Here is a 16,147-nt window from a genome sequence, read left to right on the forward strand (position 1 = left end):
AAATTAATAGACAACCGTTATTCAAAAGTTAATATAATCTGTCTAAACAATTTTTATAGGTCAATGTTTTGTTGATATTTCCTCATCGGTGACCGGCGAATATTCGTGGATGACGAAAGAGTTGTCGAGAAAATTGTACGCGAATGACGGCAGTATTACGTGAAAGTAGCACGCGTTGGACGCGTGATCGTAGGCCAAGTAACAGATTGAAGCGGGAAAGCGATTTTTTTTTCATAAAATGTCTCGATCTAGCATAACTTAAGACTAATAAGTAATTTAAAACTAATTTACTAAAAATGATATCGCACCTCCGCTCAAATAACGTCACAACTCCAAAAACTACATTTTTCAGGAAAGACATTTAAAGTTTACCCAACTTAATTTGTTTAGTTTTTGGATCATAATTAAAAAGGGAACTATTTTAGAAGAAAACTTTCTTCACCGAGTTATAATGTTTTTTTAAGCTCTATAAATTCATATTATTAGTAATCTGAAAATCCTGAAAAAAACATTGAAATAATCTGGGTTGTGACACTATATGTACAAAAAATACAAAGTTTTATTATAATTTGTTTATTATAATGACACAAGTATTTTTAACTTGTAATGAAATACAATATAATATTCTTTAATATAACGTGTATTACACACATATTAGACTTTGAAATGCCTTTTTATATAAAGACAATTAAATTTTCAAACTTATAACTGAAAAAAAAACAACTTTCTATCAAAATTAAATAATCTATGTACTTCAAAACGATCAACAGTTTAATTAAAACGAGGGTAGTACACCTCTATAGCATTGAAAAAATAAATCAAATTAAGGAACTTATAATTTACAACGTCTTAACTGAAAAATAAACAATTCACACTCTATCACTATAATATATAAACACTCTATGAAAATTAAATAATCTAGGTATTTCAATACTTATTTAAAATCACAATTTGTAACAGTAAGTCTAAAAATGAACTTCTATCAAAATAAAATACTTTAAGTACTTATAACAATCAGCTGTGCAATAACACGAGAGTAGACAGTGTAATAAAAAATAATTAAACTTATAAACTATTATAAAAGTTGGCATAAAAACTAGGAATGTGGTTGTTAAGAAGTAATGTCATTAAGTCATTCTTTTTCCGTTCCTTAATCTCTATTTTAGCAGCATAAACTTGCTTTAGATCAGGAACTATTATTTTTTTATTTCGAGAAAGTAAATTAGTTTCAGACCATTCAATGTCAGTGTACGACGTTTTGTACTTTAAAATATTTGGTGCGGCTTTGGTAATCATCATCATTTTAACTTCAGAAATCTTTAGCTTATTTAAAGTAGTAATACCTAGATCACTAACTAATCTTTTTAAATTAATAAAATCGGTGTGTGATAGTTCATTAACTCTTAGTGGTTCCCCAGTTTTCTTAGCCTCTTTAATTATTTGTACGTACTGACTTGGCACGTAAATTGGACCAGTTTTCAAGGAACGTTTTATTTGCTTTTCGATTACCGAATGTATGGCATCACCTTCGTTTTGCGTATGTCCGGCTATCAAAAATTTATGAGTAATAGAATTTAAATTACTAAACTTCAATATTGCATACATGTACAATCCAACAATAAACTTATTTTTGTTTTGGCCGCAACAGTTATCCGAATAAAAAACTATATCAGCTAGTTGGTCACCCTCGTAATCATGCAATTCTTTTTCTATATATTTAAGCAAACAGCTACCAATCTCATCTGAACCCCGATTACCCTGACCCTCGTGCCAAAAATAACAATCGGTAATACTGTTATTTACAATAGTGTCTCCATTGTAACTATCGTCTTCAGTCTGTTGCCTTTTTTTCTTTTTTCCCGATTCTTCTGCTTTCAATTTGCTTATCGTAAAGTTCATATTATTTAATTTGCTCTTATAATAAAAAACAGAAACATCACCACGAGGTACCTGTAAAACTGCTTGTAAATCGTATACAGATACAATCAGGTTTTTGTTTTCTTTTAGGGCTATTTTATCTCGCTTTTTTTCTTCCCTGGATAAAACCTTGTCCACTAAATGTTCATCATATTTTTTTTTGAGCAACAGTTTACTTTCGGGAACTGCATTTTCATAAGCTACACATAATTCACATCTGTCTTTTTTTGGCACAAAAAATCCTAAATTAAATTCACCGTTAAAAATACGACTGTACATTACGTAGTTTCCAAAGTTGCGTCCATCTTGTTTACATTCATTCACATAATCTCTATGTAAGTCAGATATAGTCTTTCCTCCATCAATGTATTCTCGTGTTGTTTGTGCTCTTAAATAATGACTTTCAATTTTCGGTATACGTTTTATATGATTTCTTATATCATTTTTTATAGTGTCACCTACAGTATAATGTTTACCGTGTTTCCCTCTTTCATCTTCTTTCAAAAATCCTCCAGTAGATTTCTCTGTTACAGTTCTAATTGTTCTATCATTAATATCCAATGTATTTTTAAACATTGTTTTGCAAACCCTTTTTAATGAACCTTCAACCTCAAAGTAAAATGCATAGTTGATTTTTCGATTTTTCTGTGCTTTGGTAGACCGAAACTTTATCTCTATCTGTTGTATGTGTTTGTGAATGAATAGTCTCTGTTTCTCTAAATCTTTCAAAGCCCAATAAGAATCAAAGATTTGAATTCTTATTTCATCGGTAAGAAAATAGCTGCATTTAAGTCTACAACCTTCTCCACAACTTGGTTTCATTTGTTTCTTAGAAATATTTCGTCCGGACTTCGTTTGATAGGGTAATCCAGAGTTTCGTAAAACTTTTGTTATATTCTGCTTCCATTGTGCCTCTCCACGGCGTCTCTTACGTGTATTGAAATTTCCCTGTACTACGGTCTCGTTTGGTATTGGAGAATGAATACTATTTAAGTTAATTTCTTTGGAAGTTGAAGGCAAGCATTCATTGTTGTCTTGATTTGTTTGTTTATTAAGTGACAATAGTACAGAGGTAGATGTTGGAGAATTTCTATTAGACGAAGGAGTATCAGAAGAGGATGAACTAGATGAAGATGAACTAGATGAGGATGAACTAGACGAAGAGGAATTTGTAGATGAAGTACTAGATGATCGCTGACGAGAAACTACTAAATTCTTGCTACGCTTTTTGGAAGACAATTTATAATCACGATCTTTAACAGAATCGTCTGTTTCTTCACCCGTAGATTCGGGTTCTTGCAAATTACAGTCTTCATTCTCTATTCTATTACATTCTACCTGTAAGTTGGGAATGTGTGTAGTAGGTTCATTTATATGATATGTATTCTCTTTATTTGACGTGTCACAATTTTCTTCTACATCTTTTGGTTGCGTATCTTCCGCCACAATAGACAAGTCATCAGTTACTGTGTTATGATGGTCATTGGGTTCCAGACATAATGACAATATTTTTCTGGATCTGGACATAGTTACAAGTGACACCGCCAAACCGAATAACACCTGAGAACAAGATGAACAACACAATTAGTTAAAAACAATTAAATACCTACCTAAACATTTTTTAAGGTTTTAAACTAAAAAAAAAACAACAATGTGGCCTCAGGGAATTAAAAAAAAACATTATGCGTAAACAGTACCTAAAATAATTTTATACTATCACTATACGATAATTTTAAATTAATAAATCTATCACTTTATTAATAATCATAGTCAAAAACACGAGCATAATTGAAGACAAATCAGTTTTCTTGCTGACACATAGTTTTATTTTCAGTCGTTTTATTTATGAATAAAGTCAAAATTCAACATAATTCAGATTTATTATCTAATAAAACATATTGTGCCATCATCCCGATCACATATACTGTCATACATTAGTACAGGTCAGTATTAGTGATAAACAGACATGTTTAATAATATAATTTCAATCACGTATACCGTCGTAACTCTGCATAGGTCAGTATTAGTGATTAACAAATGTGTAAATTGAATTGTTTCAATCCCGTATACCGTCGTTACTCTGCATAGGTCAGTATTAGTGATAAACAAACATGTTTAATAATATAATTTCAATCACGTATACCGCCATAACTCTGCATAGGTCATTATTAGTGATTAACAAATGTGTAAATTGAATTGTTTCAATCACGTATACTGGCATAACTCGACAAGCATCAGTTTAGTTGCAAAAAAGAAAATAAAATGTTACTTACCTCGTTTACAAAGACTGTCTTGATTCGACACAATTCACTTTTACTGAACAACGCCCGTATGACCACCTCGCGCAAGTCGTAACATGACACTGTTTATGTTCGCCGCGGCACAACTTTCGGTAAACAATAGAACGTCACAAGTGCCATCTAGGGACAAATAATTGAACTACGTCTATGACGATTTATGAGCATGAAGTATGTGTTATTCTGATACGAATGGTACAATTAAAGTCATTTGACATTTTATCGAGTTATGACGTTATTTGAGCGGATGTGCGATATTTAACATAAGAATCCAATAATACTACTTACATATCACTTATCACTGTTTAGCACTTAAGACAGACGTGTACTCTTACTAAGTCACTAATTCGAATGATTTTGTCCTTTTCAGAAAAGGACAAATGGGCTCACTAGGCCCGTGGTGTCAAGAAGTTGAAGCGAGAGCGATATTACATGCTAAATTCAAACAAACATTACTTTTACTAGAGATTTAAGACGCCGAACATTTATGTTAAAAACAGTTTTTACCAAGGGATTTTAATCTAGCCGTCTAGTCTAGTAATGATATGGGTTTTAACTTTTAAGCAACGATATTTTGAAACGACCAAAACTGCAAATATGATTTGTTCATGTGATACGTTGTTATGTATGTGTAACCCTATGGCATGGGCAATTAATTATTTTTCGTAAAAGAGTTAGCGACTCCATCGCAATAACGTAATATAGCGTTTCATTAAACTTAATTTCACTTATTTCCTTAAAACACATTTCTCAAAGGTTTTAAATGATGCAAGGAGTTAATCTTAGCTACACTGACCTAATGGTATATCTCCTCATTATTTAGTTCGTCCGCCGCACAAACAGTCGCGCAGACTGTACCTTGCACTATACCTACCGTTTGATTGTGTGTGTGTTTCGTTGCCTGGGTGTGTGAAACAAAGCCGGATTAGACTGTGACGTGTCGATGAATACTGAGTCATTGGTCTGACCAAACTGTGGCTAATTATAGCTAAGGATGATTCTTGAACAGGCAACGTCTTGACGCTCGTTTCAATAGCTCTCTTACGAGCCTTACGGATTGCCAGGAAGAGTTCGAGAGCGATGAGGACCGTTACACTCAGCCTAGATAAGAATTATATATAATTATTTCGTGTACAAAGTGTAGATAATGTTCCAACCAAATGTTCTTTGCATATCGTCACTGTATAATCTCGTACCTCGTATGTCAAAAATGTGCAGTGTTTTTGTCGAAAGGGAGAGAGCGATTGAGAGAGAGTGAGAAGGGTGAATTACCTTATAGAAATTTTATTTTTAAAATTAAAATTTCGTAAAGTGAATTTATTAAATATTTGTATTTTATATATTATTATCGAAGAAATAAATAAAAAAATTGTATTAATTTTCGACTCATTTTTTTATAACAATTAATTTCATTAAATTCCTAACATATCTTCCTTTTCCCTGCCTCTAAGTCTCGGAAATCTTATTGCGTAGTTTATTGAAGGGTGAAATGGTAAACAAATTCATACAAGCAACATGAAAAACTTAAGAAAAAATGATATATATGGAAAAACAATCAACAACAAAAGTAAATTTAAAATTAGAAGCATTTATTATAAGTATATTTCTGTTTTGACGTTCGTAAGTGTACATTGTGTTACCTGTATGAATAAATGATTTTGAATTATCGATAAAGACAATTATGTCTTTATTAAAAGAGTTTAAGGACTATAAATATTGTGTTCCAAGTGACCTCACAGGTTGGGAGGCAATGTTGCCATTAATATTCACTCAATTGTTAAGTTTAATGACCTTAGAAATCTTAACTATTCATGTGTTAAAATATGCACTTGTATTACACTAGAAATTATTCTGTTAGTGTTTATTAATAAATTATTAGTCTTTAGTAATGTTAGGCACTTCTCATTTTTGTTAAGCATATATGTAAAATAAAGTGTACAAAAATAAATGAAATAGAAGTAGGTAGGTAAAACTGTTATATAATATATTTTAGTTCACTCAAACCGTTAACCGATGCCGTATGTAAAAACTTTCTGCAGTGAAATGTTGGCTGGGGGTCTTTCAGTCTATCTGCGAATGAAATATCGACGTTGATTGAAGAACGTTAATTTCTCTTTCACAAAAACAACATGTAACAATTCCCCATTAACAACACATAACACATTATAATCGAATAAGTTATTTTTACACCATATTAAAATGTTCAAGAATAATTAAATATTACCAAACGACTATTGCAATTTGCAAATCTGCAGTATTTCATTGTCTCATGTCTGTTAATTGATAACATTGAGTACTCAATTAAATTATTAATGAGGACTTAAAATTTAAAAACCTAAGGATATTCTTTTAAGACTCGGGTTTTTAATTCACATAGATTTTTATACCTCACCGAGTGAGGCATTCAAAAAATTGAGTTAGACTCATTTGAGTGTTCCCCTCCACGGAAATCTTTAGTAAAAGGCGAAAGATTTATACGTTTTGAAGGGAAACCAGAGTGACGACGATAAAAATACGAAACTACTTATACTGAATTGGAATAGATACGATACCGCGTTTCTATTTTCATTCGCAATCTAGTAGCGACATCTATATATATTAAAAGTTTTCGACAGAATTTATCAATTCGTAGTCTTATATTTTAAACTAATAACTTTAAAATATAAAATGATTTTGAAATAAAACATTAGGAATTATTGATCAAATGAATTTATTATGTAATCGAGAAGCTACACTTAATAGTAATAATATAAGAATATAACTGCCATCTAGCAAATAAATGTCAAACTATTTTGAATATCATTATCCTATTTCTTTAGACGGTCTAATATTGTGAAACCAATATAAGCGCCACCTAGTGTAATAGTATTAAGGCGCTAAGTCAATAACACCAAAATCAAGAAACCTGTACCATCGCAGTATTATCCAACAAAGATAGATGTCACTTTGAGCTCAAAAACAATTGAATTATTTTATATTGTGTACACCGACGACTATTCTACTACAATATTAAAACAAGATACATAAAAAGGTTTTTTTATTTCATATGGTGAAGTATATATATATGTATTACATTATGTTATGTTGATAACGTTACAATGAGATAATATATGTATCGGTACTTATATTTTGTCATTTTTTGATATTACAAATCTCTGTCAACGATTATTAAAATATTTTATAAATTGCTAACAATGTAATAAATTGTTTTTACTTTGATGGGTTATAATGTATGAATGTATGATTAGTGATTAAGTACCTACTTGTGGTACTTGTGCATTGATAGAAAAAATATATTTTCAGAGACATAGGTACACAGCAGTGGCGTAACTATACCATCTGGGGCCCTTGGAAAATTCTTTTGATGGGGCGCTATCAGTAAAAATCGTCACGTTGTACTCGGTTTAGTTTTAATAAACTTCGAGATTTAAAGCGTACTCAATTACGTATACACGTTGTATATGTCATACTATTGGCCATAGGCCTCCTTTCTTAGGCGAGAGGGAATGGTCTGTTGTCCCCACGCTAGCCCAATGAGTATTGGAGACTTCACATTCATCCATAGAACATAATATATCTTGGGCAGGGGCCCTTTTGCCAGCCCTGCCACCCTATTGTTACACCACTGGTACATAGTATCTTAGTTTCCAACATGGGAAGAAAAATAAGGTCTTTATAGGATGAAAACAGCTTTAGAATGAATATTTACAATAAAAAAAAACTGTGTAAATATAAATTATTCAAAAATGGAAACATGAGTACATACATGCGCATAACCTGCTATTATCAATAAAAAAAAACGACCTTTTTAGGTCTGGGCGTCAGATGTCAATCTTATGTGTCAAAATTGTGTGCAAGTATGTGATCTGCCTCCTGTGCGACTCACGGCGTCGACTTTGGATCTAATGCCGGTTGCTTCACGTTGTTTTCCTTCACCATACGAGCGAGTGTTAGATCCGCATATAGACAGAAAGCCCATTGGTGCATTTGAACCTACGACCTCAGGAATGAGAGTCGCACGCTAAAGCCGCCGTTAGCTAAGACGCCGTTGGTGACGAAAAATGGTGTTAGAGGAATGAAAATGAATTCGGATGAATACATATTCAACCGGATCCTAATTATGCAAATCCGTGATGTTTGCATTCAATATTTCTATTATCATAACCTGGTAAGGCAAGAAGTCAAAAAACTTTTTTAATTTTGTAGAGCTTTGAAAAATTAGAGAGAAAAAATGTGTATTGTATTGAAATTCGTTAAACGGTTATCCAACGTGAAGACTTGAGACTGAAGCTACCCAAATTGGAACCCAATATAAAATCTCTGCATCAAGTGCAAGGATCTCACTAAATTAATAATAGCAAAACTACTTATTTGGAATTTGAATTCCACTTTTTCATTATATTTTTATGTTATATAATATTCTTCTTCCTATCATTTAAATTTCTTAAGTGAAAAATTAAATCTGTAAATAAGTATATAAATTAAGCATTGCATAAGAATTTTAGGTAGGCTAAGGTGGGCACGAAAGTGGTTGGGAAACACTTGTAATGCTGGAAAACATTGCCGTACCTTAATTTTAATCTTTTTGTGTACTATGAATTATGTAATTTTATTAAGTGGGTTACAATCGTTCTCATCGCATCGTCTGATATTTTAATCAACTTTAATGTTGTGTGTTTGTCATAATTAAATGGCGTTACTTTTTAAATCTTATTGTTTTATGATTTACAATTTTGTGACATTTATTTAAGAACGAATGCTTTGTTTAAAGCCTTTAAATGTATAGTTTCTTGCTTATGAAAACGCACGTTTAATAAAATAATATATAATTTTTATGGAATTTACTATTAAGTTTTTTATGGAAGAGCTGGTTACAGGTATTTTTTTACTTAAAAAGCTTCCCAAATCTTACACATTATATTGAATTATTGTTAAATGAATAAACACATTTTTTTTATTCTTAAAACAAGTATAATTGCAAAACATGTATTATTATATATATTATATAGTATCTAGTAGTTTGAAATAGTCATCTAAGGACAAATTAACTCACATAGTTACCATCCTTCCTTGTTTCAACACCGAGCGTTCAGGCGCCCATCGGAGAATATAGGGTCCTTCAAGAATGGAGCGCGCAAAAAGGATTCTTAAAAGTCCGATAAAGTACTCTGGTGGATTTTCGACCGTATAAATAATATTCCGAGATTTATACCTACCTTTTATAAAGAAACCTGTAGCGTAATAGCCTATTAGGTCTAAACCACAAATAGGTGTATCTGTGTGATTTCTTTTTTAATATACCTATACCTACCTCTTGGCTCTTATATACCTTTATAATATTTTTTAAAGAGATTTTTAAATAAAACCTGTTTAAGGGACTATTGTGACTGAGTGACTGACAAATAAAATATATTCAATACTTGTATACCTATTTGTGAAAGTCAAAAAATTTAAATGTCTCTTGAGACTTACATTTAGGAACTGTAAAATCTTTGACTGTCAAGAAAAACTCCGCCACTGCTTTTAATTGCCATGAATTATTTTTTATAAAATTCAATGAAAAATAATAAAATAAAAAAACTTTTCATCTCTGCAAGCAGCGGACTTGGATAAATACGAGTACGCACTTAGTATATATTCCAAAGATATACTAACACACTGTTATTCTAACACACTAAATTAACACACTATTATTCTAACACACTAAACGAAGACGCTGTAATTCTAACACATTGTTTTTCTAACACACTAAATTAACACACTGTTATTCTAACACACTAAACTAAGACGCTGTAATTCTAACACACTAAATTAACACACTGTAATTCTAACACACTAAACTAAGACGCTGTAATTCTAACACACTAAATTAACACACTGTAATTCTAACACACTAAACTAACACACTGTTATTCTAACACACTAAATTAAGTTGATACTACCTAAGATAATTAAAGTAGGTACTTTTTACTTCAAGGGTGAGATTCAGAAACGAGTATCACATAAGTCAAAAATAATACATTGTTTATGTATAGGAGTCAGGCCGTAATTGGCTTTAATACTACGATAAGAGTCACTTAAATGATGCCATTTCAATGCCATCTATTGCCGCGAAGTTAGCGTAATTCTAATAATAATAATAATTTTCTCGTAGTTTAAGCTATGGAAATGAAAAACATATTTGTATTTACATCCGGTAAAGAAGTTTTATTTGAATATGTACTTTTTTTTCCTCTACATTTATTTATTTATTTAGTATGATAATGTTTAAATAGAACTTTTGGCTTTTAGCTTTTTGCCCGTGTCTTTTAAACTGAATAATGGAGCTATATTTTATTTTTACTAATTAAATTATATTTTAAAAAAATCAATCTAAGAACTACATGTTCATTACTTGACATTTTTATAAACATATTTTGTCGCTAATAGTAAAAGAAAGATTTGCATCATAGAAAATAGTATTAAACGAATTGGCAATAAATATTTTGCTTTTGCATTTAACATTAGTTGTAAATATAGCCATCTGTTATTGTCTCTATGAAAATTTTTAATAAAATAAAATTATACCAATGTTTAATCATTCGACTCTAGGTACATCTAAGAAAAGAAAAAAATAACTGTTATAGTGCAATGTTTACTGTATCGATGGTTTAAGTGTTAAAAAAATCTTGTTTTAAAATATGTATATCTATATAAAAGTCTTGACACTCTATGTATAATTTTATGTCAAAAATGGATTCTTTTCTACCGCTAAGTTTCGCCTCTTAACCTAATCTTACTCAAACTAAAAAAAGATGAACTAATCTATATAAAATTCTCGTGTCACAGTGTTTCTCCTCAATATCCCAATGAGCGGTCCAGCCCTGCGATTCTGTAACTCACTTCACGAACTCACACAGCGGTTTTCGCATCGGCGGTCGCTCTCAAATCAGTCGTGAAGCAGTCATTTTATGATTTGGCATGCTGAAAAGGTGGGAGCTTGTAGTTTATTGTTTATCAGAATGCCAAATAATAAAATGACTGCTTCACGACTGATTTGAGAGCGACCGCCGATGCAAAAACCGCTGTGTGAGTTCGTGAAGTGAGTTACAGAATCGCAGGGCTGGTCATTTTTCTATTCTAATATGGTTTGGCAATAAAAAATACATTTATAACCCTTCTCTTCTTTATATGGCAAAATATCGTTTGCGAGGTGAGGTGGTATGTTATTAATCCTTATCACCTAGCAGTAGTTGCTTTCAGTGCATCTGTCAAATAGGTTAAAAATTACATTTTGAAAGACGTTTATGTTTTCAAAAGGTCCGCGGAGATGGGCGGAGCCAATTCAAGCCGTTGCCTTCCTCGATTTGGCGCCGACGAAACTACGCCTCTAGTGCGCGTTGGTCCGTCGTGTTGTATCGACGTGTGTTCAGCGCTTTTAAGTTGTTCGTAATATCGTGGTAAATAGTGTTGTGTGACATGGTGGTGCCCATAGGAACATGCTAGGTCATGTCTCGAAGGAAACAGAGCAACCCTAAGCCGTTGAAACGTATGTTATTATTCATATTTTTAAATTAAAAAATAATATTATATAGTTTTATTTTTAGTTAAGTTAATTTAAAGTTATCTCAGAAGCATGCAATTTGAGGCCAAAATCCATTTTATATTGAATTATTATTTAAATACAGCCTTCCCTACATTATTCTTTACTTAATAATGTATAAAAACTTCAACAAAATAATATTAAGTTTTAAAAATAATATAAAAGTATTCCAAAGTTAGACAGTGGTTTTGTGTTTTAATAAAAAAAAAATTGTAATTTATTTGCAACAATCCATATTCTTGTACCATTACAAAAATGTTATGGTGATAAAATCTAAAGTTCGCATACCTATTCTGCGACGACACATGACGAATTTCCACGAAATTTTCACGAAATTTGTCTTAAAAGGAAATTCACAAATAGTTACATATAATTTACAGTCAAAGTTGCAGTCAATACACATACAGACAATAATTCTTATATTATATTGTAAAACCTAACAAATATTCAGTAAGTATTTGACCAAACACCGCATATAAATTATAATACATGTTTTGTAATAATTTACGTCACTATGAGACGAGCAATTTAAATTTATTTATCGTATATAAATTCAATATATTTTTTAGACTATATGTCGCTGTACAAGACAGCTGAACCGTCTTAGGATCTGTTTCACAATGTATTAAGTACCAAATAGCTATGCAACACATAAATTATTTGGAAGATAAATTGTGCTATTTGACATTCATCGGACTCATAACTTATGATGGACTTTATGTGACGAATAGCGCTTATCCTACCAATAAGTAATAAATAGCTAATTTAGAACTTATGTAGAACTTATCCGTACATTGTGAAACAGACCCTTAATGTAATAAATTTACGTTTTTATCTGTACATAAAGTTTATGTATACTTAAAAAAAACAATATTAATGTCTGTTAACCTTTAAGACAAATAGCCGATCTGTGGATGTTCAATATTTTAATTGAGTTGAATTTCATTATTAATTTTTCGTTAAGAGTTACGCATTCGTTGTGGGAAATCCCATACAAATACGTTTAAATGCCCAACAAATAACCTTAAATTTTTCCTAGAATTAAGGATAATTAATTCAAGTTTACCTCTTACGTGGCTAGGACATTGAACTTGTTCATTTTCCTAATTATGATTCAACGTTTGTGTAATAAAGAAAATTAATAATACGGTTAAGGTGCTTCTTACTGAGGTGAGAGGTCGTATCTTCGAACCTCGGTTGTGAGACATATCACTTACAGAAGTCTGACCGTGCCTAAATAAAAGTTCAATAACAGATGCAATGTGGCCAAATCTTAAGTCACGGATTAACGTAACAATTTTAATATAATAACAGTTATTTAAAAATATGTCACAATAAAATACTATGACTATGGCAACTAGGAATGAGTTATATTTTCCTTTAATTTCGTTCTTTCTTTGAGGTTTATTAGTATTAGGTACATATGTGTTCATTAATAATAATGAATTTTGAGGTGTATTATGCATAACTATGGACCTCAATTGAAGTATCAACTGACACTTAGTAATCTGAGCTTACAGGATATTAATCAAAGTAATTTTTAGTAAATTTATTTGTCAAATCAAACTAGTGAGTTTAGATGAGAGATGGCGCTACCTTACTATTACTTCAATATTACTTAATAATGAAGACTTTGTAGATTGCGTCTAACAGATATGTAATACATATATATTGTCTATTGCATGAAATAAATAAATATTTTAAACTTAACGGTTAATTAACTTTAAATCCGTCGTTAAGACATAGTAATTAATTGACAATTAATTATCTCTCCTTGATCGACTGTAAAAGTCTAAAGCTGAAATAATATAAATTTAATCTAAGTCAAAGTTAGTTTTAAATTTTAGCCTAATTAAACATTACTTAGGATTACAAAGTCTAGATCTATTTAGGTTCAGAACACACGCGTTAGTCCTATTTTGTAGATTGGAACACAATTATTTTATTCTTTGCTATTACAAAGTGCGTTCAGGTCAACAAACTTTAAATCGTCTATATTGTTTATTTATCAAATTGTGATAAACGTAATTATAACATTGGAAACATCCAGCGATTGATTACTATAAGATGCTTCACACTAAAGAAAAAATAAGATAGACTAACATTGAAAAAAATCTTTTTATGATGGAATTTGATTTCATTAATGTGCCTTCGAGAACGATACAACAATTTGATATAAATTTTCTACTATGATTTGCCTTCTCAAAATAGGCTTCAGTTTCGGCGATTACTTCTTCATCAGCGCAAAATTTCATATTATAATTAACGTATGGTGTGAGACAGTAGACGCGTAATCACAATAAGGACTCTGATATATCACCTCGACAGCTTTGTTCAGCTGAAGGTATTTAAGAAGCAGTACGACTAAGGGTCCTTTAAGAAAGGAGAGTACGAATTATTAAAAGGCCGGCAACGTACTGCCCTCTGTCATTGAGTGTGTACTCGTACATGTGTATCACTTAACTTTATGAAATAAATTCATCAGCGAAAATCTAGGTTATTTTTCAAACGATTTCTGGGCTCAGTAGAATTGATGTATAATTTGCGTACATTAAAAATTCTCTAAAGCATTTTCCGCCCTTTCAAAGGAAAACGGAGAAAGCAAGAAAATCTTTGCCAGTATAGCCTTTCGAGTCGACAAATCCTATATAAATAATTTTTCAAAAATAGAATAAAAGTCCGCGCCCTTAAACACTATTCGTGTTAGATCTCATCTCATTTGTAAGAGCCGATAAGGTGGTGTAATTGGCTTTACAGATTGTCCAACATTCGATAGCCGCGAGTGGCACTCAGAGATAACGCGACATGATTCCCGACACTCGACTATTCAGTTACTGACTCATCAGTCGTCTCGATTTATTATCAAGTACTATTTTGTATGCGTGAGGATTTGCTTAAATATTCATATGGATACTAGCTGACCGGGCAAACGTCGTTTTGCCATGTGTATCGTTTATAATAAAAAAATAGGGGTTGATCCTAGAGGGGTGAAAGTTAAGGGTTGTATGTATTTTTTAATGTTGTATCATAAAAAAATAGAAACAAAAAAATATATCTAAAAATAAAAAAAATATATCTAGGGGTGGACTACCCTTAACATTTAGGGGGATGAAAAATGGATGTTGTCCGATTCTCAGACATACCCAATATTCACACAAAATTTCATGAGAATCGGTCGAGCCGTTTCGGAGAAGTTTAACCACAAACACCGCGACACGAGAATTTTATATATTTGATGTTATTTATGATTAAAGGTATTTTATTCAATAAAACCGATGACTTTTAAAATACTTTAAGATATTTGATTATGTTGTACTAAAATTTACATAAAATATTTGTATTTGTGCCGTTTCATATTTTTATATAAATTTACATAAAATATCATTTGTCTACATTTATAAATGCAATAAATTGGTAATAAACATACAATGTTGGTAATTTATGCATTTGATAAGTCACTGAACTCACCATTCAATCATTGAAGAAACGGTTGTATGGTTGGACGGTTGTATTAAATTATATATATGTATATATGAATTTGTGAAGTGCTTTTGGAATTTTTGAAGAATTAGTACCTCATAGTATAAAACTGTAATAACATTTAAATATACTATAAATTACTTATATTAAACCCATATCACTTCGACGTCCATTGTTTCACAAGTGAGCGTTTTTTAAGGCACTTTTGCCGCGCACCACCACTATGTGAAACCAGCTGCCCACTGAAGTACTTCCGAACCAATTCGACTTAGGGTCCTTGCAGAAAAGAGCGTACCAATTCTAAAAAGGCCGAAAACGAAATTGCGGGCCCTCTGCTAATGTGTCAATTGGCGGCGGGTATCACTTAACATCATGTGAGCATTCTTCGTTTGCCCCCCGTTATATAAAAATTATAATAAAGTTCCAATCGGCCTGACAGATACACCATTGAAAACATGGTAACCAATTTTTTACCGAACGAATCTGTATCGCAAATGAGATAAACAATTCTTGACACGCGTACGATTGTGAGCAAACACTCGGTGCATCGGCGTCTTCAAAGGACATTGTGACTCTTGGCTGCGCGGAGACAGCGTTGCCATTGTCAACGACAACCATCCATACAACCGTGGATTACATTTGTTTCTCCCGTTTATGGGGTTTAATTATTTGTTAAGGTTAGATATAAATGGGAGCCGCAATTTATAATAGACAATGCTATATTTCGACACTACAATATGCAGACAAGATTTCGAAACATGATGGTTACACTTAAGGCAAAATCGGAAGACGCAAGACGAAACGATGCTAAGATGATTGGTCGAACGGATTTGAACATGATGTATCTTATGGTGAGCAGTGTTGGCCTAGT

General features: G+C 31.7%; 2 protein-coding genes and 1 non-coding gene across 3 annotated transcripts in view; 1 reads left to right on the forward strand and 2 right to left on the reverse strand.

Annotated features, from left to right (window-relative positions):
• Window positions 1-868: 868 nt before the first annotated feature.
• Window positions 869-4,477, reverse strand: LOC125051348. Its single transcript, XM_047651596.1, has 2 exons — window positions 4,191-4,477; window positions 869-3,477 (listed from the first exon to the last, which is right to left on the reverse strand). The coding sequence occupies exon 2, from the start codon at window positions 3,442-3,444 to the stop codon at window positions 1,066-1,068; it is 2,379 nt and encodes a 792-aa protein (XP_047507552.1). The 5' UTR covers window positions 3,445-3,477; window positions 4,191-4,477; the 3' UTR covers window positions 869-1,065.
• A 2,120-nt stretch (window positions 4,478-6,597) lies between these two features.
• On the reverse strand, window positions 6,598-6,715 carry LOC125051442. The gene has a single exon (XR_007117284.1). It is a non-coding gene; the product is annotated as a U5 spliceosomal RNA (small nuclear RNA).
• A 4,861-nt stretch (window positions 6,716-11,576) lies between these two features.
• Window positions 11,577-16,147, forward strand: part of LOC125051201 (zinc finger protein ush) — a 170,991-nt gene continuing 166,420 nt past the window's right edge. Inside the window, exon 1 of the mRNA XM_047651406.1 lies at window positions 11,577-11,742. Within this exon, the coding sequence (XP_047507362.1) occupies window positions 11,703-11,742 (40 nt within the window). The 5' untranslated portion in view covers window positions 11,577-11,702. The remainder of the gene's footprint in view (window positions 11,743-16,147) is intronic.

This window comes from Pieris napi, chromosome 7, assembly GCF_905475465.1.
Source record: "Pieris napi chromosome 7, ilPieNapi1.2, whole genome shotgun sequence".
NCBI lineage: Eukaryota > Metazoa > Arthropoda > Insecta > Lepidoptera > Pieridae > Pieris > Pieris napi.

What these genes read in the sequence shown, in the direction of transcription:
- LOC125051348 (XM_047651596.1), bottom strand. Translation starts at nt 3,444, where the DNA reads ATGTCCAGATCCAGAAAAATATTGTCATTATGTCTGGAACCCAATGAC.